Source organism: Myotis lucifugus, unplaced genomic scaffold (assembly GCF_000147115.1).
Source record: "Myotis lucifugus unplaced genomic scaffold, Myoluc2.0 scaffold_115, whole genome shotgun sequence".
NCBI classification, from domain to species: domain Eukaryota; kingdom Metazoa; phylum Chordata; class Mammalia; order Chiroptera; family Vespertilionidae; genus Myotis; species Myotis lucifugus.
Genome location: NW_005871163.1, coordinates 2,438,577 through 2,463,317, shown reverse-complemented (window position 1 = coordinate 2,463,317; position 24,741 = coordinate 2,438,577). Strand labels below are relative to the sequence as shown.

The 24,741-nt window shown below is 39.6% G+C and overlaps 1 protein-coding gene across 7 annotated transcripts in view; it reads right to left on the bottom strand.

Annotated features, from left to right (window-relative positions):
• Window positions 1–24,741, bottom strand: part of CSNK1G1 (casein kinase 1 gamma 1) — a 144,495-nt gene that overhangs the window by 14,929 nt on the left and 104,825 nt on the right. For 4 of the 7 annotated variants that reach the window (XR_002830411.1, XM_023757832.1, XM_006093401.3 and 1 more), the window contains exons 8-11: window positions 22,310–22,394; window positions 21,887–22,035; window positions 20,924–21,028; window positions 9,840–9,950 (exon numbers count right to left, since the gene is read on the bottom strand). Coding sequence is in view for 6 of the 7 variants with exons in the window: in XM_023757832.1 (XP_023613600.1) it covers window positions 9,840–9,950; window positions 20,924–21,028; window positions 21,887–22,035; window positions 22,310–22,394 (450 nt within the window). In the remaining variant the exon portion in view is untranslated. The remainder of the gene's footprint in view (window positions 1–9,839; window positions 9,951–20,923; window positions 21,029–21,886; window positions 22,036–22,309; window positions 22,395–24,741) is intronic. The other 3 variants (XM_023757834.1, XM_014459786.2, XM_023757835.1) reach the window with 2 other exon arrangements.

Sequence of the window (24,741 nt, the reverse complement as noted above, 5' to 3'; positions counted from 1 at the left end):
GTAACTTCATTTACTTGAGACTGTTTCTTACAGTTTGATGTGAGAATTATACAAGAAAATGTATAAGACAGTGTCTGATATAATACCTGGTGCACAATAATGGAGGCAGCATAGCACAGTAATGGGCTCTAGATTTAGTCGGCCCTGGGTTTGAACCCTAGCTCCATCACTTACTTGCTGTGGGTCCTGGGGCAAGATCCTCAATCTTTCTGTGCCTGAGCTTCCTAATCTGTAAAATGGGGAAACAATGCTGCTTACCTAATTGGGTTACTGTGTAGACAATCCACAGAAAGTGCTTAGCCCAGTGCCATGGTACATAGCAATGGCTCAATAAATATTCGTATTACTGTTATTCTCCCTTTATAAATGTTTATTCTTATCTACCTCTATCTCTGGGGTCCTTATCAGCAATTAATTCGTAAAAATTTCCTACATAGTCATAAAGAGGAAGGTGGGAGGTTGGAGTCTTTAGGGTATTTATTCAAAGAAAAAAGAGCAGACAAGGTAAATACTACTTATTAGTAGTCTATGCCTACCATTATGACTAAATCAACAATATTTATTGTCATTAATAATACATGCTTTTAAAAAATTAAACAATGTTGTATTGTTAAAGAAACCTACAACATTAAATTTAGACTTACCCAAGGGAGACCCCACATTTCTGCTACGGATCCAATTTAGCATCTCTGCTTAATGGAACCATCGATATTATTTATCTCCTGACATGTATATATTCTATATATATAAAAGCCTAAGCAACCTGCCGATGTTCGACCATCCAACCAGTAGCTATGATGTGCACTGACCACCAGGGGGCAGATGCTCAACGCAGGAGCAGAAACCACAGGCATGGAAACATGGAAGAGGTGATGCATCTCAGAGGGAAGAGGGAAGGGGGGAGGGCGGGAAGAGATTAACCAAAGATCTTATATGCATACTAGAGGCCTGGTGCATAAATTTGTACACCTATGGGGTCCTTCGGCCTGGCCTGCACCCTCTCGCAATCCGGGACCCCTTGGGGGATGTTGGAGAGCCGGTTTCAATCCCACAGGCCAGGCTGAGGGACCCCACCGGTGCACAAATCCGTGCACTGGGTCTCTAGTGATATAATAAATACTATATAACATTATCTATGTAGTATTCTTGCAAAAAAAAAAGTTTTATCTGAATCTAAGTATGATGGAAACAAACTGACAAATCCAAAATGTGGGACCATTCTATAGGACAAAAAGACTGGGCTCTTCAAAAAAGACGTCTTAAAAAAAAAAAAAAAATATATATATATATATATATATATATATATATATAGAGAGAGAGAGAGAGAGAGAGAGAGAGAGACGGATGACTGTTACAGATTAAAAGAGATTAAGAATTCAGAGACCAAGAAATTGAAAGAGACTGAAGAGGCATAATAACCAAATGCAATGTACAAACCTTGATAAAATCTGAAACACAGTAAAATTAATTTTGGGGACAATTGGGGGAAATGTGACATGTACTATACATTAGATATTATGGAATTATTATTAATTTTCTTGGCTATAAAATGGTGTTATCGGTTACACAAGAGAATGTTTCTGTTCTTAGGAGATGTAGGTTGAAATATTCTGAGATAAAATGTAATGATTACATTAAAATCGTTTAGTGAACACTCCCCCTGAATTAAAGCAAATATGACAACATCTTAATCATTTGTTAATCTAGGTTAAGGACATAAACAAGTTCATTGCATCCTCTACACCCTGCAACTTTTCTGTAAATTTCAAAATAAAAAGTTGGGGGAAAACCAGCAAAAACAAAAGGTTGAGGAGAGAGGGTTTACAGACTGGAGAACCACAGCTCCTCAAGCTAATGTTGCTCCGTTAATTTCCTCAGCCTATATTTGCTTCGTGTGGGCACCTTTTGGCTGCACACTAATGATAGTGCTGTAAATTCATTCTGTGAGCACAAAGATTAAAGGAGGAATCATAGTAAGTTTCTTAAAGAACAACTCAGCAACTAGACAAGATGTTAAGTAAAACGTTTTGGCCTCTACTAACATGAACAAAGTGGGAATAAGCACCACCCCTGTGAATTACCTGGTGACTTTGGGTCATGGTGCTTGTTCATGGCATTTCACATGTCTCATACTCTCCAATTTCTCCTTGCTATGAAGGCCCACAAGCAATGTCCTCAGGCAATCAAAGGGAGAGGTTATCCTCACTTTACAGACTAGACAGTTGTCTGTATCAATGAGAACCTGGTCTCAAATGAATCAGGCACAAATGGGAACCTTAATACCAGTTGTCTAGCCTTAAACTTAATTGCCCTTTAGGAATCTGGGCCTTAGAGCATCCACAAAATTATTTCAAGATGGAGCTACAGTTTGTTAAGCCACTGAACTGCTGCCTATATGTACAGTGGAAAAAACACTAGTGTAGGTGACCGAAGAGCTGGATTCAGGCTTAGCTCTACCACAATATCCTCCGTGAGCCTTGCTTTTTAACTCTGTTAGACTATGTCAATAAAATTGGTCATATCAACTTCATAATTACTAAGCTAAGCACAATGATATAGAGCAAAAACAATTTGAAAAATTATAAATAACCTTTTGAATATAATGAATTAGTACTTTAAACAATATCATTTTTATATTTTTTCAATTGAATTTTTTAAGTAAGCTATTTCTTTAAAAAAAAAATGTTTTGTTTTTTTTTGTTGTTGTTGTTTAATCCTCACCCGAGGATATTTTTCCATTGATTTTTAGAGAGAATGGAAGAGAGAGGGAAAGACAGAGAAAAATATCGATGTGAGAGAAACACATCAATTGGCTGCCTCTTGCACGCGCCCTGACCAGGGCCCAGGCCGGTGAGGAGCCTGCAACTGAGGTATGTGCCCTGGAATTGAACCTGGCACCCTTTGCTTCGCAGGCTGATACTCTATCCACTAAGCCAAACATAAAAAAATGTTTTTATTGATTTCAGAGAGGAAAGGAGAGGGAGAGAGAGAAATGTCAATGATGAGAAAGAATCATCCACCAGCTACCTCTTGCATGCTCTCTACTGGGGATTGAACCCACAACCCGGCATGTGCCCTGACGTGGAAATTGAAGCAGTGACCTCATGATTCCTCAGTTGATGCCCAAACGCTGAGCCACACCCGGCTGGGCTAAACTTTATTTCTGTATCTGGAATACTGACATTTATTTTGCTGTAATCACTATTAAAATTAATCCCACATTTCTCTGCCTATATCACACAAGAACAAAGTAATTCATATCTATGGGATTAATATCTATGAAAGAGACTAAGGTGAAGTACTATTTTGAACTTTAGTCCTTAATATTGGTAATATTTCTTTTGGGAGTCTAAAAAATGAGTTATTAGTCCCATTTTTTCAAAATATTAACGTGAAAAAAATCAGAGCTGTGCACCAAAGGAAGAAGTGCTTTAACTGATAATCAACATTTCAATCCTATTTCTCACAACTACCCAGTTGGCAATTCTCTACTTAGTTTACCTATCTATAATACTGACCTTAACAAGAATTGTAAATAATTAAAAATTATAAAGATTTGAGCAAATAAATAATGATTAAATGTTAAATGTCATTCTTAAGTCTCAGGCCCTTCCTTGGTCCCACATGTGGTATGTATAGATATTTCCTATATGTTTTAATTTAAACAACTTTAGAGTCATCTTTTTGAAAGAGAAAAATATACTGTCTTCTTGAATTTGGGCCTCTACATATGGAACAGCTATGGAAATATTGGGAGGATGGGGCTATAGGGGTCTGCCTATTAAATAAGTTGGAATGGGAGTGTCGTGTGCTTCATCAGAGCAAACTTCTCAGAATTCTGCACTCCCTACTGGGTAGGTCATGGTAGCTGCAGGTCATCAAGGTTAGGCTAAGCATGATTTTCTGGTATTAGAAACAAGTCAGCAATAAACATTCCAGAGCTGCACTGTCTAATACAGTAGCTACTAGCCACATGTGACTACTGAGTACTTAAAATGTGGCTAGTCCAAATTAAGATGTTTGTTTTTAATGTGGATGTAAGAATAAACCATATGCCAGATTTCAAAAACTTAGTTTTAAAAATGTAAAATATTTCTAATATTTTTAATATTGACTACATGTTGAACTATTTTAGATATACTGGATTAAATGTATTATTAAAGTTAGTTTCACATGTTTCTTTTTACTTTTTAAAAAAAATGTATTTTTATTGATTTCAGAGAGGAAGGGAGGAGGAGAGATGGAAAGATCAATGATGAGAAAGAATCACTGATTGGCTGCCTCCTCCATTCCTCCTACTGGGGATTGAGCCTGCAACCCTGGCATGTGCCCTTGACTGGAATCGTATCCGGGACCCTTCAGTCCTCAGGCTGATGCTCTATCCACTGAGCCAAACCAGCTAGGGCAGTGGTCGGCAAACAGCGGCTCGCGAGCCACATGCGGCTCTTTGGCCCCATGGCATGGGTCACGAAGTTTCAATCGCACTGTACGTGTGCGCCCGCAGGTGGTATTTTGTGGAAGAGCCACACTCAAGGGGCCAGTTTGCCGAACACTGAGCTAGGGCTCTTTTCACTTTTTTAATGTGATTACTAGGAAATTTTAAATTACAAAAGTGACTCGTATTTCTTTTAACAGCCATGATCTAGATTCTAGAACATGTATCTTTAGTATCTGTGCATTCCTGAGGGATATATATCTGAAATTGGATTAAGTGGATCACAAAGTGTAGATGTTTAAGATTTTAATAAAAATTGATAAAATTACTCTACAAAATAGTTGTAATTCACATTTCAACAACAGAAGGCTAGGCTAATAAACTTTTTTTGCAAATGTGATAAATATTTCTTTTAACAGCCATGATCTAGATTCTAGAACATGTATCTTTAGTATCTGTGCATTCCTGAGGGATATTTATCTGAAATTGGATTAAGTGGATCACAAAGTGTAGATGTTTAAGATTTTAATAAAAATTGATAAAATTACTCTACAAAATAGTTGTAATTCACATTTCAACAACAGAAGGCTAGGCTAATAAACTTTTTTTGCAAATGTGATAAATCATGTATATATGTATATATATTTTTAGTTACATTTTATTTTATTTTTATCAGAGTTATATGAATACACTGTGTAAAGAATCAATTATTTCTATAAGGATCAGTAGGAAAAACAGCTGTCTCTTTCCCCCTTCCTTGATAGCTGACTCTTTTGTTTTTTACCTACATATCTCTGAACAATATGCATCTTAATTAATAATTTTTGGCATTATATTCACTTTTCCCATCCATCTATTCTCCCATTATAATTTATCCTATAATTTTCATTAGATCAATTGTTAGTGTTTGCGTTATGACTATTAAAAGCTATTTGCAACTGTGCTATAAAGTATTCCTGTATAATTTCTTGTTTTCCTTGAAGTTAATTATCTTTTAAATTTTATTTTTACTTAGATTTTATACATTAGTTGTTAATTATTAATTCTAACCAACTGTCATTTATCTAAACACTTACTTTCAAAATATTCTGACATATTAGAATCCTAATTGATTCATCATTTTTTAAAAAAATATATTTCTTTATTGATTTCAGAGAGGAAGGGAGAAGGAGAGATAGAAACATCAATGATGAGAGAGAATCATTGATCGGCTGCCTCCTGCACACCCCCCACTGGGGATCGAGCCCACAACCCAGGCATGTGCCCTTGGCCGGAATCGAACCTGGGACACTTCAGTCCACAGGCTGACGCTCTATCCACTGAACCACGTCGGCTAGGGCTGATTCATCATTTTGGTAAAACTGCTCACAAAGCCTTGTGACCACCTCTGTCTGGGACAGGCTATCCTATCCTGGGACCTCCTGACTTTACCATTATACTGGTGAGTCCCTTCTCTTCTGTGTTAGATCACTCTCTCTTTTTATTTTTTTATAATGTTGACTTAAGTGTGAAATACACATCTCAAGTATTTTTATTTATTTACTAGTGGCCCGGTCACATTGAAAGGAAATTAATTAGAAGAACTATTTTAATATCGCTATTCGCCCTTTCTCTATAATAGAAGTGTCAACCAAATTCATGAGCGACAATGACAGATCAAAACACACATGTGCGATTGGCGCCAGTGAGAGCTTTATATGTATCACACATGCACAAGTCAACGTAGCCTTTTATATATATAGAATAAACTTGCTTAATTAGACCTGCTTTCTGATTTAGCTAAACTTTTTCCAGCCCAGTGAAGCACCCCAACTTCTCTTTCAGGTAATTGTCAGCAACACAGCAGTAAATATCAACATGAAGCAGATTATTATTGATCACACAGGGAGAGCAAAGGGTAAAATATTTAACTGCAGCAGTGTTTTGACTATATTCTGTGCGAGAAAACCTGAAGTCATTTTCAAGGTCCACCATTTCTTACTTCTTTTCAGTCGGGTAAAGTTTCTAAGCTTTCTAAATCTCCATTTTCCGGCTAATGAAAAGAAAATAGGATTCCACTGAGTCTCCTATCTACCTACTCCAGGACTTCCATGAGGATTAAATGAGATGAGGCATGGGAAAACGCTTCACAGACATTTGGTTAAAGTGTAAAATGTTTCCACCTGGCTATAAAGCAAGTTGTGTTCCTGGGCTGAAGAGACTCCAAGGAGGCTAGTAGCTAGGGAGAGGCAGTTGGACACTGGTACGTGACATCATTAGCCGGTGCCCACAGCCTCCATTTCCGGGCTGGGCTGGGCTGGGGGCCGCAATTTGTGCCATGGGGTCTCGACAGTGTTGGCTGCTATTTGGTGGGCTGTAGCTCCGGGGTGGTGGTGGGGACTGTGTCCCACTTGGGGGAAGCCGAGTGTTGCTTTGTGGGTGCCAGGTCCGCAGTGCCATTTCTCTGTAAATGACCAGTGCGCATCACAGCAGCTCCTGCGTTGAGCATCTGCCCCCAGTGTGTGTCATAGCGACTGGTCAGATGAGCAGACACTTCGCATGTTAGCCTTTTATATATATAGATTTATTTTTTAATCCCCACCTGAGGATATTTTTCCATTAATTTTAGAGAGAGTGGAAGAGAGAGGGAAAGATAGAAATATTGATGTGAGAGAACACATTGACTGATTGCCTCCTGCACATGCCCTGACCAGGGCCCGGGCAGGGGAGGAACCTGAAACTGAGGTACCTGCCCTTGACCAGAATTGAACCTGGGACCCTTTGGTCCACAGACCAACACTCTATCCACTGAGCCAAACCAGCTAGGTCTGTGTTAGATCTCTTGTTTCCTGGATCCCACGTATTTATTCCTCTTTCTTGGTCTACTCACTCATTTTCATAATACACATCCTTGTGTAGCTTTATAAAAAAGGGTGCATGAGAAGTAAAATTTTTGAGACCACAGATTTCTGCAAACATCTTTATTCTATATTCCAACCAGATTGACAGTTTGGCTGAGTACAGAATTCTAGGTTGAAAATAATTTTTCCCTCAGAATTCTAAAGGCGTCGTTCTTTGGTTTCCAGTATTGCCATTCAGAAATTTGAAGCTATACTAAATCCTGATCCTTTCTCTGCATATGACTGTTTTCTCTTTCTGGAAGCTTGAAGGATTTTCTCTTTGTCCTTGGTGTTCTGAAATTTCACAACGATGTACCTTGGTATGGTTCTGTTACCCATTTATGGTGGGCAATCAGTGGGCCCCTTTGATCTGGAAACAAGTCTATGAATTCTGGGAAATTATTTTGTTAATGATTTCCTCCCCTCCACTTTCTCTGTTCTTACTCACTCTGGAACTCCCACTATATAGAAATTGGACCTCCTGGACTCTCTTTAAATCGTTTATTGTTTTGTACTATTTTCACCTCTCTGTCTCTTTGCTCTACTTTCTGGGAGACTTCCTCACAACTTCATCTTCCAAACTACTGAGTATAAGTTTTTTGTTTATTATGTTTTTAATTTCCAAGAGCTCTTTTTTTTTATTGTTCTGAGAATATTCCTTTTAAACATAGCATCTTGTCCTTGCTTCACAGTTGCAGTATCTTCTGTTTCTGAGGATATTAATAATAAGGTACGTGTGTGTGTGTGTGTGTGTGTGTGTGTGTGTGTGTATATATATATATATATATATATATATATATATTGCTGTTGTTTACTTTGGTCTATATCACATTAAAGGCTTTCCTCAGAAGTCGAATAATCCTTGATTGTCTGCTCATATATAAAAGTGGGAGATTGCAATGTTAACTGGCACTTTGAGTACAGGGGTGGGACTTCTAAAATATGGATCTCACTGCAGAATGACTTGGCTGGGCCATTTTAGTAGGGAAACCATTTTGTTAATATGCTCAGATATTTTCTTTTGGGCTGGTCAGATTCCTCAGAGCCAACTCAATCTCCTGCCTGGAAGCTATACACCTGGCTCTCAGCATTCTGAAGGACTCAAAGGGGAAATCAGGCAGTCAGTATGCATACATTCATTTACTCTCCATTTTTTATCAGGCTGGTATTCTGCCCCCAGATGTGCCTCATACCCCCTAATCCAGAGACCCTTTATTTGCCTTTTTAAAGAATAAATCTTTGAAGAACATAAAAGAATACATATTTGGTCTTTGCTGAGGGAGGAGAAGAGCACCTAGGGACCTCTGGCTTCTAAAACTGACTTCTAACCAGTCTTCATTATTTTAGCACATGCCCCTCCACATCCACCTCCCCCTTACAGAAGGCCAACTTCTGAGCCTTCTGGGGATTCCCCAGTGTAAATAGGTTCTCAGCTTTCCCCTCTCCTGGCACGGGATTCAGTTTTCTTGAGAATCCTAAGCCATTTAATAACTGCCCATCTGCTTTCCAGCTTCTAACATTTTGTTGCTGTTGCCTCCTCTTCTGTTTTCTCCGTTTTTAGATGAATTTATGCCTTTAAAAATTGCTTTATCATTCTGTTAGTGTGTTTCAGGAGAAGTGAGAGTAGATCTGTGTGTTTAATCCATCATTTTAACCTAAATGTTTCTATGAGGATTTAAGAGGGCCAAAGCTATCTCCTAATTTCCTGTGTCCTAACTTTAGTGACTCAACTCCATGTAAAAGCATATTCTAGACAATCAAGCCTATCAAGATGCATTTCTATGTGCAAAAGGTTTATCTACCCCTTTATAAGAATTTCTATTTGGTAGCTCTGGGTTTATTTGTGTGCCCCAATGGGTGGTGTCACTTAATATGAGAAAAACAATTTGGTTACGATTATTAATACAGTGACATAAGAAAAGTTAGAGATACAAGTACTTCTTAAGTACTAGAGAGAATAGAGATTCAAAACAGTCCAAATGAAGTCAGAAATAATTCTCCAAGACCACATGTATTCCAGGAGGAAAAATAAATAGCCCAACTGCGAGGGCACTGACTCAGAAACAGCTGACTTGGACTAATTAACATTCTCAGGTTAGGCACTAAGGCACATATTATCATAGAATGAGCTACATATGCAGTCCTCTACCCCCAAAATACTTAACTTTATGCATTCAAGTCTTTGCACTTCATCAACTTGACACTAAACAACTTCTACCTTGACCTTATTTTTATGGTTTATCATGAGTGGATTAAAGTTGTAGAACTAGTTTAAGCAGAAATCAGTATCAGAAACCATATAGACGTTCCTTAGTCAATGACAATAACCAGCAATCATCTTAACAAGTGACTCTTAAAAGTCCACAAAGGCAGAAAGTCAGTACACTGATATTCAGTTACATATTCAAGCACCCTCAACCTTGCTGTAAGTTTCCATTCTAAAGGAACCTGAGTTTCAGAAGCAAGCCAACATTCTACCAGTCAAGCTGGGAAGGCCAGAGAAAGGCAATAAAGGCAGTAAGTACCTGCACTGATCCCCCAAGGCGGTCTGCGGCCAAGTGAGACGTCAGGTACGAGGTATTGGTCTGCCGGCTGGGCTGGATTTCCCACTCTCCTCGGCGCTCTGATGATGCAGTCTGCTCAGGCATTAGGAAGCATGAGAGCAACATAGGGAAGGAAAGGTGAAGCAACAGCAAGCAATAACAAAATCAAGTACATTAGTGTTCTTGTTTTGGATTTTAAATGAACAACTGCTGCAAAGCACTGGGGTAAAGTTAGCTTGACTACATTCATTTCAGCCTAATGAGTCAATACATGACAGTCTATTGATAGTCTCTAGTTGAACTCACCATTCTCACCCAGTCACAGAAAAAAAAAATCACCAAAGGAGGAAAAAATAAATAAATCAAAAGCTGAAATCACCATCTTTTAGCTTCCCTATTAGTAAAATTTCAGTAGCCACTAAGCAGACCAAATTCAGAATGTTAAGACTATTGAACAAAGGAATAATCATACTTATAAATAATTTCACTGACTAAAGAACAATCTAAATAGACAACAGTCAATACAGAAAATTCCTAGCATGAGGAATCAAGATAATATGCCTTTTCTTAAATAGGGAGCCCACTACTCTCAACACAAACCTCCATGAGACTTCAACCCAGACAAAATGAGCAGTGGCAGTGGCTGGAACATGCTTTCTTAGCTAGAAGAATGAAGAAAGCATCTCTTTAAAAGCAGGTTCACACATCAAGAATATAAAATGATGCGGGGGGGGGGGGGCGGGGGCAGGGAAGGCTACAGTGTTTTCCTGATTCCTTTAGTTAACAGTCTCTAGTCTGGAATTAGAAAAAGTTTAGTTAGATGTTTATTATTCCACTATTAAGTATTTCTCCGAGAAAGCTAAAGGCAGATCTTTTCCCAGCAAAATGAAGGCTTTTCATTCAAACCCTTGTTGGGTTCTGCATTCACCTTTGGTATCATTCAGATTCTCTTCACCTGCTTTTTAGATTTCACAGTATTTTGATCTTGCTCATATGTGATTTTTGTTCTGAACAATCTGTTTAGGTGCCTCTTCCCCTGTGCCAGATGGCTGAGGAGATGTTAACATCATGATGCTCAGCTATATCAGTCCTAAGGCTCTACAAAAATGAAAAATGAGGAGTTGGAGAGGCTGCAATGAGGGATAAGAAATCAAATTTTAATTGCTGCTGATGTAAACAGCAGCAGGGGTTGAGATATGATGTTGCTGCTCTGCATGAAACCAGTAAGAATTCTATAAATCTTAGAAATGTTCAAAGCTATAAACGTTGTACTCTATAAAAAAGCAAAGGAAGAGTGACAAAGTAGTGGTTTAAGGCTCCATGTTCACTCTACCCTTTCTGTTGTCAAGAGTTATTATTATTTTTAAAGCCTCACATACAAGATATAACTTACTCATCTTCTTTGCTGATGGAACATGAAGTCATATGGCTAACAGTATATAAAGGATCCTGACCGTGATTTTTTAAAAAAATATATTTTATTGATTTTTTACAGAAAGGAAGGGAGAGGGATAGAGAGTTAGAAACATCGATGAGAGAGAAACATCGATCAGCTGCCTCCTGCACACTCCCCACTGGGGATTTGCCCGCAACCAAGGTACATGCCCTTGACCAGAATCGAACCTGGGACCCTTGAGTCCGCAGGCCGACACTCTATCCACTGAGCCAAACCGGTCAGGGTCTGACCGTGATTTTTTAAAAATATATATTTTTTATTGATTCAGAGAGAAAGGGAGAGGGAGAGAGAGATAGAAACATCAATGGTGAGAGAGAATCACTGACTGGCTGCCTCCCGAGCTAACAACCCGGGCATGTACCCTTGACTGGAATCGAACCTGGGACCCTTCAGTCCGCAGTCTGATGCTCTATCCACTAAGCAAAACCAGCTAGGGCCTGGCCATGATTTCTGATGTTCCTCAGGGAATGAGCATATTCTGTAAGAAGGCAGCTGTATTAATCTGCTTGTTATATACTCATATAAAAGAGGGGATTAGTTTTATACTGCTTCACATTCGAGAGAATCAAAAGCTACCCAAAATATACCTACCTCCTCCAATTATTTCTATCAACAGAGGTTCAGATGTTTCATTTTCCAAAATAAGACTGGTTTATAACACAATCAACTATTTTATATAACTTATTGGCAATATCCATATCCTCAGAGAACTTAGTCTCATTTATTCTCACTACTAGAGCTTTGGGGATAAATCTGTTCTTCTAATATTATAAGTAATATCTCTAACTAATATCTATTAGTAATAGCTTCTTCAGTTCTCTCTACAACTTTTTTACTTTTTTTGTAATACTGAAGAATACTAAAACATCTGAACTACTATACAGAACTGTCAGTTCTCAAAAAATTTAAATGCTTAAAAATATCAAGACATTTATAATCCATTGGGTGTTGTTTTGAGTTCTATGATACATGTTCAATGCAATTACTTCTCTCATGAATGCGCTGTTTTGCCTTTTATTTTATTTTTTAAATGTTTTTATTGATTTTAGAGAGAGGAAGGGAGAGGGAGAGAGAGATAGAAACATCAATGATGAGAATCACTGATCAGCTGCCTCCTGAACACTCCCCATTGGGGGCCAAGCCAGCAACCTGGGCATGTGCCCTTGACCAGAATGGAACCTGGGACCCTTCATTCTGCAGGCTGACACTCTATCCACTGAGCAAAACTGCCTAGGGCTCAAATTCTTATTGGAGACAAAGATACTATTCTGAAGCAAAGGCAGGCAAAACAACTTTCTCCTGTGTAGCAAACAAATCACTCAATCCTATTCTTTATATAAAGGTATTTTGAAAAATTAGTTTTTATTACATTAACAAAAAATTTTATCTACTTCATTTTACTGCTCCCATAATATGTTAAAAGTTGCCATCTACACAGAACATTTTGGCCTCCCTTGCCAGTCTTCTAGACCTCATTTTATAGTCTTCAACTATAATAAACAAGAATAGAGACTGAACAGTACCAAAGGTTAGTAACAAATACACTAGATTATATATTCTCTCTTACTACACTTCCAAGATAAAAAATTTTTTTAATGTAGTGGGGGTAAGCTGAGAAAAAAAGAATGGGGCAGGAAGAATGGCAAAGGAAGCCCCTTAATAAATTTTGGGAATATAATAAACCTTAGATATGAAGTGAAAAAAAGTAGGCAAGGTGCCCTAACTGGTTTGGCTCAGTGGACAGAGCGTCGGCCTGTGGACTCAAGGGTCCCAGGTTCGATTCCGGTCAAGGGCATGTACCTTGGTTGTGGGCACATCCCCGGTGGGGGGTGTGCAGGAGGCAGCTGATCGATGTTTCTCTCTCATCGATGTTTCTAACTTTCTATCCCTCTCCCTTCCTCTCTGTAAAAAATCAATAAAATATATTTAAAAAAAGTTGGCAAGGTTATTTAAATACATACTTTAACAAAAATTTTCTTCTATTAAGGAAATGATGAAAATGCTTAAAGTTCTGAAAGAGCAGGAAGGCTGTACATCCTAGTGAGTGCAATATTTAAAAAAATTTTTTTTTATTGATTTCAGAGAGGAAGGGAGAGAGAGAGAGAGAAACACCAATGATGAGAGAGAATCATTGGTCGGCTGCCTCCTGCACGTGCTAACACGGGGGATCAAGCCTGCAACCCGGGCATTTGCCCTGACTGGGAATTGAACCGTGATCTCCTGGTTCATAGGGTGATGCTCAATGACCACTGAGCCATGCTGGCTGGTCTAGTTAATGCAACATTCTATCCTATATAATAAAAGCCTATATACTAAGTGTCAGATCGTCCAGTTGGCTGTTCAATCAAAGTGTAATATGCTAATGATATGCTAAGGCCACTCAACCACTCACTATGATGTGCACTGACCACTAACCAGTAGGTTAGCTTGCTGCTGGGGTCCGGCTGATCAGGACTGAGTGAGACGGGCCAGACACGCCCTGAAGCCCTCCTGTGGCTCCTCGCTGGCTGGCTAACCTCCCACGTCCCTCCCCGGCCCCAATCATGCACTGGTGGGGTCCCTTGGCCTGGCCTGTGCCCTCTCGCAATCCAGGACCCCTCAGGGGATGTCAGAGAGCCAGTTTCAGCCTGATCCCGCAGGCCAGGCCGAGGGACCCCACTGGTGCACGAATTCGTGTACCGGGCCTCTGGTATTTAACAGATTTTCCTATGCCAGGCAGAGGTTATTCCATGTAACCCACTGGGGTCTTTCTGACTGGATCTAGCTTTTAGAAACATTTATTCTATACAACCTCATGATTTAATTAGTTTTCTAGCCAGGTAAAATGAATGTTCAAAAAATGTTCTTAAGCATCTGATATTAAAATAGTTTTTTTAAAAAAACAATCTTAAAAAATAAGTATTTATTGATTTCAGAGAGAGGAAGGGAGAGAAACATCAACGATGAGAGAGAATCATCAATTGGCTGCCTTCTGCACTCCCCCTACTGGGGATCAAGCCTGCAACCCCCAGCATGTGCCCTGGGTTGACATTCAACCACTGTTGGATTTGTCTTTTAAAACTATTTTAATAGCTCAGTCGATGTGGCTCAGTGGTTGAGCATCGAACCATGAACCAGAAGGTCACGGTTTGATTCCCAGTCAGGGCACAAGCCTGGGTTGCAGGCTCGATTTGGGATCTATTAGTGCACCTAGGAACCAAAGAGTACTCAAGTCAATATACCTACAACCAGCAAAGCAATTTCTCCCTGAAAATTCTCGTTGTGATGGAGAACTAACACAAATGCCTGAGCTTATTTTGCAGCAAGAACCTGCTGTGTTTTTATAAACCCTTTCCCTTGAGCATATAATCCAGCCCTGTTCTGGCTACCAAGTGAGGCAGAATACCTCTTTTTAGAAATAGAAAACATATAGGAAGAAAAGTTTCAAATTTATTTTTCATGGGAAATTAAATAAAAATCTATATTTTAAACAAATATCTAATTTAATTAATTTCTGCTCCTCATTTGATAGATCCATTCATTCATTCATTCAATTACCAAGTGCCTACAATTCCAGACATTGTTTTATGTATTAGAGATATAGTAGCAAATAAAACAACAAAAAATCTCTGCCTTTAAGACTTTATTTGAGAGAGGCCCCCAAAAGGTTAAATAGTCTATGGCAGTGGTTCTCAACCTTCTGGCCCTTTAAATACAGTTCCTCATGTTGTGACCCAACCATAAAATTATTTTTGTTGCTACTTCATAACTGTAATGTTGCTACTGCTATGAATCGTAATGTAAATATCTGATATGCAGGATGGTCTTAGGCGACCCCTGTGAAAGGGTCGTTCGACTGCCAAAGGGGTCGCGACCCACAGGTTGAGAACCGCTGTTATGGCCACAGTCTTGGGATAAGCTACAATCAAGTTCTGAGCTCTTCCACTTTCTCCTCCTACTCTAAGTATGGGACCAAGCAGAGCCTGTTTAACCCCCATGCTCACTTCTCTACCACACAATTGATGGGCAGATTTACCCAGAAAAAAGAGGCTCTTTAGGCATTATCATCAATGTCACGTCCATGCCTTGATTCCCAAATAGCTCTCTGGTTTTCTTTCAAGAGCCATCCTCTGCCTATTAGCCATCTTCAGCTGAATGCACTGCTAGTATTTCAAACTTAAGACACCTAAATTCACCCCAGCTGGTTTGGCTTAGTAGATAGAGCGTCGACCTGCAGACTGAAGGGTCCCAGGTTTGAGTCCAGACGAGGGCACATGCCCAGGTTGTGGGCTCGATCCCCAGTAGGGGTTGTGCAAGAGGCAGCCAATCAATGATTCTCGCTCATCATTGATGTTTCCATCTTCCTCTCTGAATTCAATATTTTTTTTAAAAAAAGATGCCTAGAGAATCGAAGATGGCGGCATAGGTAAACACCGGAGACTGCCGCCGTAAACAACCACTTCAAAAATACAACTAAAAGACGGAACGGACATCAACCAGAACCACAGGAAGGCTGGCTGAGGAGAGACTCTTCAACTAGAAGGAAAAACAACAGCATTCCGAGGCTCAGAGGAGGCACAGTGTGGAAAATTTAAAGGTACGGTGGTGCGGTGGTGCGCGCGCAAAGCGGGCTGGTGGCTGAGGGCTCGGTTGTCGTTTTCAATCAGAAGGGAGTCTCAGACTCTGGGCTACAGATCTGGGCGAGTCTCTAGGGACCCAGACTCAAACGGGAGAAGCGGGACTGTCTGGCTACGGTCCCTCCGAGGTTTGCAGCGGTTGCCGGGACAGAGAGGCAGAGCCCCTGGGGACGGACTGAGAGCAGCCATAGCTGCTCCCTCCCCCCGCCCTGTTGATCCCGCCCCACCCAAGCCCTGCGCAGAGCCATTTGCCGATCGCCTCAGGCAAAGGCTGGATTAGCGCCTCCCCAGAGGACTGAAGTTTTCCACACAGCTGATTCCTACAGCCAGTCGGCCTGGTGGTCAAATCCCTTTAGTGTTAACTACAACAATTAAGGCTTGGCTAGAACAAGACTGTGCACAAAGACCACAAGGGGGTGCACCAAGAAAGCATAAAAGATGCGGAGACAAAAAAACATGACAGAAATGGAGGATATGGAGCTAAGAATCGCAATTTTGAGGGCTTGCTATAAACTTGAGCAGAGCCTCACGAAAACTAATGAGACCCTCGATGCTACGATAAAGAAATTAGAAAGTAAGCATACATGGACTGAAATAAAGAATATTATACCCAATAGCAGACCAGAGGAGCACAAGAATCAAACCAAAGATTTGACAAAAAATACCCAACTGGAAAAGCAAAATGAAAAAAGAATCCGAAAGTGTGAAGATAGTGTAAGGAGCCTCTGGGACAGCTTCAAACGTACAAACATCAGAATCATAGGGGTGCCAGAAGATGAGAGACAGCAAGATATTGAAAACCTATTTCAAGAAATAATGGCAGAAAACTTCCCCCACCTGGTGAAAGAAATGGACTTACAGGTCCAAGAAGCGCAGAGAACCCCAAACAAAAGGAATCCAAAGAGGACCACACCAAGACACATCATCATTAAAATGCCAAGAGCAAAAGACAAAGAGAGAATCTTAAAAGCAGCAAGAGAAAGAGACTCAATTACCTACAAGGGAATACCCATACGACTGTCAGCTGATTTCTCAACAGAAACTTTGCAGGCCAGAAGGGAATGGCAAGAAATATTCAAAGTGCTGAATACCAAGAACCTACAACCAAGATTACTTTATCCAGCAAAGCTATCATTCAGAATTGAAGGTCAGATAAAGAGCTTCACAGATAAAGGAAAAGCTAAAGGAATTCATCACCACCAAACCAGTATTACACGAAAGACTGAAAGGTATCCTTTAAGAAGAGGAAGAAGAAAAAGGTAAAGATACAAACTGTGAACAACAAACATGCATCTATCAACAAGTGAATCTAAGAATCAAGTGAATAAATAATCTGATGTACAGAATGAACTGGTGATTATAATGAATCAGGGACATAGAAAGGGAATGGACTGACTATTCTTGGGGGGGAAAGGGGAATGGGAGATTCGGGAAGAGACTGGACAAAAATCGTGCACCTATGGATGAGGACAGTGGGTGGGGAGTGAGGGCGGAGGGTGGGGCGGGAACTGGAAGGAGGGGAGTTATGGGGGGGGGGAAGAGGAACAAATGTAATCTGAACAATAAAAATTTAATTTAAAAAAAAATAAACAAGACAAAAAAAAAAAGATGCCTAAATTCAACCCCAAATAAGTTTCTCCCCCAACTTTCCCATTTCTAGACATAGTATCACCACCCTCCTAATTATCCAGGCTTGAAACCTCAGAAACAGCTCTGACTCATCCTTCTCCCCTCAACCCTGACATACATGTGGGCTGCTAATTCTGGTAGGTTATATCCCTGTATCACTTTTCTACTACAGGCCAGCAACGGCCCCTTTACCTCTCAAGGGAGCTCATTGTCATCTGATTGTTCTGCATGCTGGCTGCCAGGCTATTACTACCTTCTGCGCCAAAAGATTTCTAAAGCAAAGTTTTGATCATATCACTCCTCTGCTCCCAAACCGTTAGTACTTAATCCTTACCACAGCCCAGCATGCCAGGAGCTTCGTTAAATGGCTCCAACCTACGTTCCTAGCCCGTCTCCTTAATCACACCACGTGTTACAGCAGAACGGAACCAGATAATGTGCTGTTCCTCGTGTTTCCCTCTTTGCTTGGAATAACTCTTTCATTTCCACTTAATTCTCCTAAGAGCATATCAACTGCAGCTTCTTTCATGAAACTCTTTGTCATGCTCAGACTGGATAAAATGTCTCCTTTTTCCAACCCCTGATGATGCTAATTTGTGACTTGGGAACCTTATCTGTTCTGCCTTCTGTTATAGTTATCTGGCTCCTTGGCTTATCTGCTTGTCAGTTCTTTGAGGACAAGGACCCTTCTTACCCTGGTATCCCCAGGACATACTTTCACATAGTAGGTCCTCAGATTTACTGAGTCAAAGTTGCTGAAAAACATATTCATTGTCACCTTTAAAGTAAAGTTAATATCTTTCGATCTCAAGGAGAGATTTTATTTTCTTCTTTTGCTGATTTCAAAACTTGAAGCGAATTAGTATAAAAAATCATACTGCTTTCATTCCCTAAACTCATAAAAGGGACTTATTTAGCTGTAATTTAAAAAAAAAAAAAAGCCTAAGAAAACAACCCTAGTGATGGAATATAAGACATGAGACCACAAACTAAACACAGTGTAAAAGCTTAACAGACACTAGAAATCCATTTGCCCACAGTGCGCAGGGCAGAAAGAATTCTACCCAGCAAGGATTCAGAATCCTGCTGGGAAGGAGGTGTAAAATTTGCATTAATAAGGGGAAATTCAATCCCTCAGCAGCCATGGGATTCTACAAATCCTGCAAGGGGGGAAAATCAGAGATCTTCAGATTAAACTCTTCAAAACCAAGCTTATCACCTTTCAGATGAGATTTCCTAATTATATACACTAGTTCAATGACATTTCAGTTAAAAGTACATTGAAATTCACTGTCCTTTCTCAGATACTAGGTATGACCTCATTTTCTACTCTGGCAATTTAAGTTTTCAACCATCTCTTGTTCCCATATGTTTAAAATCCATTCAAAACAGCAGCACTGATTATGAATTCACTGAAGAAGAAAAGACCAGGGAAACCAAAGGGACCCACATGTTTTAGTTTTCAAATATTCAAAAAAACATGAGTAGGCAGATATGTTGATTAGACTTCACTAACTACTTAAATTTATTTATTTTTCCATATCTTTTCTATTTAAATGCATTTTCCTTTTTTAAAGGTACATTTCAATAAATGCATTTTCATTATATGGTAATATAACTTCATTATAGAATAGTTTAGAAAAATATCCACACTATCTCTTCCAAAACTAATTCTGTTAATACTTTGGCATTATCTCTTCCCACTGTTTCTCTCATCTTCCCTTCCCCTGAGGGGAAATTTTGAGGCACTTCTAATGTAGTATTCTAATTTCCCCTTATACAAACCATAAACATTTTCAGATTGCTACAAGTTTTCCTAAATATTCTTTTAAGTGACTATATAATATTTACAAGTCACTTTATTATAACCCAGGGTATTTGATAAAGGATTTGAGATAGATCCATATATTCCCTTATACTTGGATAGGTGGGTCATTTCTAAAATTTTACTTCAAATGACATTGCGACAGTTTTATACACAAAACTTAATCTATATTTTGGGTTAATTGTGATTGATTCCAAGAGTAAAGATTATTCTATTAGAGAGGACAGTAAGTTTATCAAATTACTTTCTAGAGTATTTGTAACAATTTGCAAAGTGAAGAGCAATGTATGAGAGTGTCAGTTTAACTGTGTACTTAACTATGTTTTTTTAAAAAAGGGGACAGGAGAGAGAGGGCTAACCACAAAGGTCAATAGTACTGTGTTGTTAACAGAATTCAGTCAAATACAATTCTTAGCCAACTACCTTGATCAAAGCATGTAACTATGTACCCAATTAGGGTACAGAGTTTGCTAAACCCCATCTTTTTTTCTTACCTACGATCTAATACATAATTTCCTCCCTTTATACTTTCCTTAACCACCAAGCCACACATTTGCCAAGAGTATGTACTTATTGGTGAGTCTATCTATATTTTGTATGTACTTCACTGTAACGAGTACATATGTATTATTTCTATATGCTATTTTTAACCTATGTTCTTGCACAGTTGAATTTGTGAGATGATAAGTGTGGTTGTTATTTTATTGTAAAAGTATCTGTGAATATAAAAAAGTGAGGTTAGGAGGGGAAACAAGCTAATTTGATAGGTGCTAATGATTATGTGTGTGTGGGTGTGCATGTACACGTGTATATGTTTATTTATTATTCTTTGTTTATTTGCCTACTGGAGTCCTCATTTTTCTTTTAGCAATATACTATGATATAAAGATATTCATTATACTCACTTCCCAATCAGTTTCTCCTTTTTTTAAATGTTGTCAAATTTGTTTTTGTGTATGTGCTTGCCTCCTCTGTCTTTAAGGCTAAGAGAAGCCTCTCATCCAGACCACTAGTTTCCCAAACCATGAGCATTGAAAAAGAGATGACATGGCCTTCTGAGGAGTGGCCTAAAGCAAAGCTGAGTCTTCATTCATAATTCTAGAGTTAGCCTGAGTACAAGGACAGGAGTGGAGTGGAGGTGCCAGTTCATTCCCAGGTTGCAGTTGGAAGTCCAAATTACCCATCCTTCCTAATCAGCAAGGAAAAACCAGCACTGGCAAGAGCTACACACTGGAGTGTCGATGAGACCCCAAGTGGGCTAGCCTGTACATCCTGTATGTCCAGTAGGTCCTTTCAGCCAACAGATTCGACAGGCCCAGATTCTCTAGAGTGGATGCTTACTGTAAGGCACCTGGCTGCATCTCAGTGCCATTACACAAACTCTGAGGGATGCTAGAATGCCACACCATACCAGTGAAAACTGGCAAGGTCTTTGTCTTTAATTTCAATACATACACTTAAATAGAGAAGCTGAAGAATTTGGGTGTTAACATTAGCCACAAATAAAGGGAATGTCTGAAACAATGAAGGTCCAACACACCTGATTTCGTAGAGGCTGTTGTGATGGCCGATCCCTGTGTGTGTGGCTTTCTCGAGTTATTGCAGATGCACCAGAATCTACATGAACTGACCCTACTGGAGTAGGCTGGAAAAATATAACACAAAGTCAAATGGAGAAAACAGGTCCCACTTAATGCCTCTGCAAAGGACTGCATCATTCAAATTCTACTAGAATAGTAGTAATTATTATTTTCAGCCACCAAGGGCAATTTCAAGGTCTTCTTGTCTTCTCTGTTTGCTTATCTGCAAAAGGGATGCAGCTTGGTCCTCAATACTTCATTGGAGAGTAGTAGCTTACCTTTGAAAATAAAAAAACATCCTGCGGTGATGTCTGTTAGCATGCTCTTGTGCCCTGTGACCCCTGGCCAGAAGAGCAAATTCAAAAGTGTCCTATGGTGCTAGGTTACAACCCTACAGAAGTCAAGCACCTTAACATCTTATGTAGCACCAGCTTCTGTATCATTCAAATGAAAATTCTTCTTAAAAACTGGCTTAATGCCCCGGCCAGTTTGGCTCAGTGGATAGAGCATCAGCCTGCAGACTGAAGGGACCCAGGCTTGATTCCGGGCAAGGGCACATGCCGGTTGTGGGCCTGAACCCCAGTAGGGGGCATGCAGGAGGCAGCCAATCAATGATTCTCTCTCATCATTCTCTCCCCCTTCCTCTCTGAAATCAATAAAAAAAATATATTTTTTAAAAAACTGGCTTAACTTCTGGTCTCTTATGACATACTGGTCATAACCTTAAAAACATATAAGGGAGTAACTCCTACTTCCTAACTCTAGTAAGAGCAATCTATGGCATCTTCCTGAAAACATTGGTAAATGTAAAGTTTACAGTCAAAGGAATGTTTCCCCCTATAGATTTAAGCAGAAGGTCTGGCAAGGAAAGGGATGAGGTAGTGCTGGTCTGAAGTGAGGAGGTAGATACAAAGGATACTCACAATAGGCCTCCCGACCCAATCGTAGGCGTAGTCAAAGGTGTAACCTTTCCTTTCAAAGAGGTCTGTGAAGAGGGTCCGTAAATACTCATAGTCAGGTTTTTCAAAGAAGTCTAATCGCCTGACATATCGCAGGTAGGTTGCCATCTCCTCTGTCAGGAAAGAGGTGAAAGGCCACGCTCATTAGCCGAATGCTTCGCATGGGCAGAAGCTCTGGGCCAAGCAAGGAATATTGTACAGACTATTTGACACGGTGTTTTCTTTATGGACCAAATGAAAGTGACATCACCTATCTTGAGCTAAATAACAATAAAAGAAACTAAGTTTTTTTCTGGGGAGCACCTTTATCTAGAGATCCCAAGTCATAATCTTCACCTACTTGAAAGCTTTATTCACATTCGCTGGAGTGTCCTTTTAGCATCTCACCTGGAAAGTTTTCACAGAGTGCTTCAATGGGAGTATTCCTTTTGGTGTCACCAATTTTTTGATATCTCTCTTTTAATGTATCAGCCTGCAGAGAATAAAAAAAGTTATTTGGAAAGAGGTCTAGTATGTTTGGGAACAGAATGGTTGTGTTACTCAAATTGGCAGGATTTATTAGGTATTTTTCTTAATTATTTTTCTAACATTAATAAGAAATGTAGTAGAGATGATGTATTTAAATATGTACATAACATCTGCTGTGTTCTAGAACATTTACTTGAAAATATATTTAGTAGTCTCAGATAAACACCATCAATGAGACAAGTGGCCAGAATAAGAAGATAAAAATACCATGTAGCAATATTTTCAGAATTGCAGAAGCTTAGTAATCTCCCAGGGACACTGGGGATCAAAAGTGATTCAGCCTTGCCATGGTTGGCGTGGCTCAGCTGGTTGGAGTGTCATCCCATACACCAAAAGGTGATGGATTCGGTTCCTGGTCAGAGCACATGACCAGATTGTGGGTTCGATCCATGTGCAGGAAGCAACCAGTAGATGTTTCTCTCTCTCCCTCTTCCCCTCTCTGGAATCAATTTTATTTATTTATTTTTAAAATATATTTTATTGATATTTTTTACAGAGAGGAAGGAAGAGGAATAGAGAGTTAGAAACATCAATCAGCTGCCTCCTGCACACTCCCTACTGGGGTTGTGCCCGCAACCAAGGTACATGCCCTTGACCGGAATCGAACCTGGGACCCTTCAGTCCGCAAGCCAACGCTCTATCCACTGAGCCAAACCGGTTAGGGCTGGAATCAATTAAAAAAAAATGATTCAGTATTCCCCTCCTTAGATCAGCTCAATGATAAGATTAAAAATACTCCTAAATCCAAGTGGGGACAGATAGATAAATGGCTCTATATCATCCTTACTGAAAAAAAACAAGAAATAGAAAACAATGTGTTTCTATAGTGAGGTTCCAGAGGGAAAAAATGTTATCTATGATATAGGCATGGCTAACAGATAGGTTTGATATATGTCAGTGGCTCAAAGTAGACAAGTCTGGTTTGCTCAGGACTATAGACAGAGGGCTCCTGGAGCTTGGACCGATAATGTGGTCTCAAGACAGTCTCTTGAGGCTCTACCTAGCCTGCTGTACCCAGCTTTAAGCAATAATGTTCTAAAGTAAATTAGAAAAATTTTAGATCTATAACTATCACTAAAATGATTTATGGGCTGTGAGAAAGTTTCAAGAAGCAATTAATAAAATACATACTAGCATATGAATGCATTGTTTGGCTACATAATGAGCAAAATAGGATGTGAAACTATTTGACAACTGTCAATATTAATGAGAAGATATATATGACTAGAAGACCATGGAGGAGATGTTAGAGGAAGTTAAGGGAAAAGAAATATCTTCCCAAAGGGAAGCAGAAACCTTACTTTTCAGGACCATGTTCTAGGACACAGCAAAATCAACCATTCTGCCCTCTTGGGGTGGTGAAGTATCCAAAGCTACTGATTATGTTTCTTTCCATACTAACACGTTGATATAATTTTTAAAAATATATTTTTTAATGATTTCAGAGGCAGGGAAAGGTAGAGAGAGAGAGAAGTATCAATGATGAGAGAGAATCATTGATCTCACATTTAACTAACTAGTGGGATTTAGCATGGGTTAGAAGCTTAGCATTGTCTTGTCTACAGCCAAAGGCACAGTCATTATAATGGTTATATTTATAATTAACTAGAGGCCCAATGCATGAAATTCATGCAAGAGTAGGCCTTCCTTCTCCTAGCTGCTGGCACCAGCTTCCCTCTGGCACCCGGGACCCAGGCTTCCCTCGCAGCCCCTGCTTCATCTGGAAGGTCATTTGGAAGGACATCCGGTCTAATTAGCATATTATGCTTTTATTATTATAGATAATTAACTGTAATAGAAATGTACTGTATTGACACCTACCAAAAGAAGGCTATTTAAACTACATGGTTCACAAGGAATGACTATTGTCTGCACAGGCATTTATTCAATAAAACACTTGAACAGCAACATTAAACCTGGATTTTTGTTTTCGTTTAGGTGAGCACTCAGCTTATATAGGATGAACAAATATTTCCAGTTCCCCTTAGGGACACACCCAGCCCTGCTGGCCTTGCTGGTAAAATGTGTAGCAGCTGCTGTCACCAATTTGTTCCAGAAATTCCCCAACACACGGGGAACACTCATCTTGCTACAAAATGGTAGCGGAGGAGGCATACTGACAGAGAGGAAAGCAGCACTGCCAAGGCTGGGAGGGAACAAGGGAAGAGATTATGGAAAATCCAAAAACAAGGAAGAAGGATTCAGATGGGGAAGAAGACAAATGGGAGCAAAACAGAGCTTCCAAAACCCAGGTGAGCATTTACAATATAGACTAATGTAACCAGTCCTTG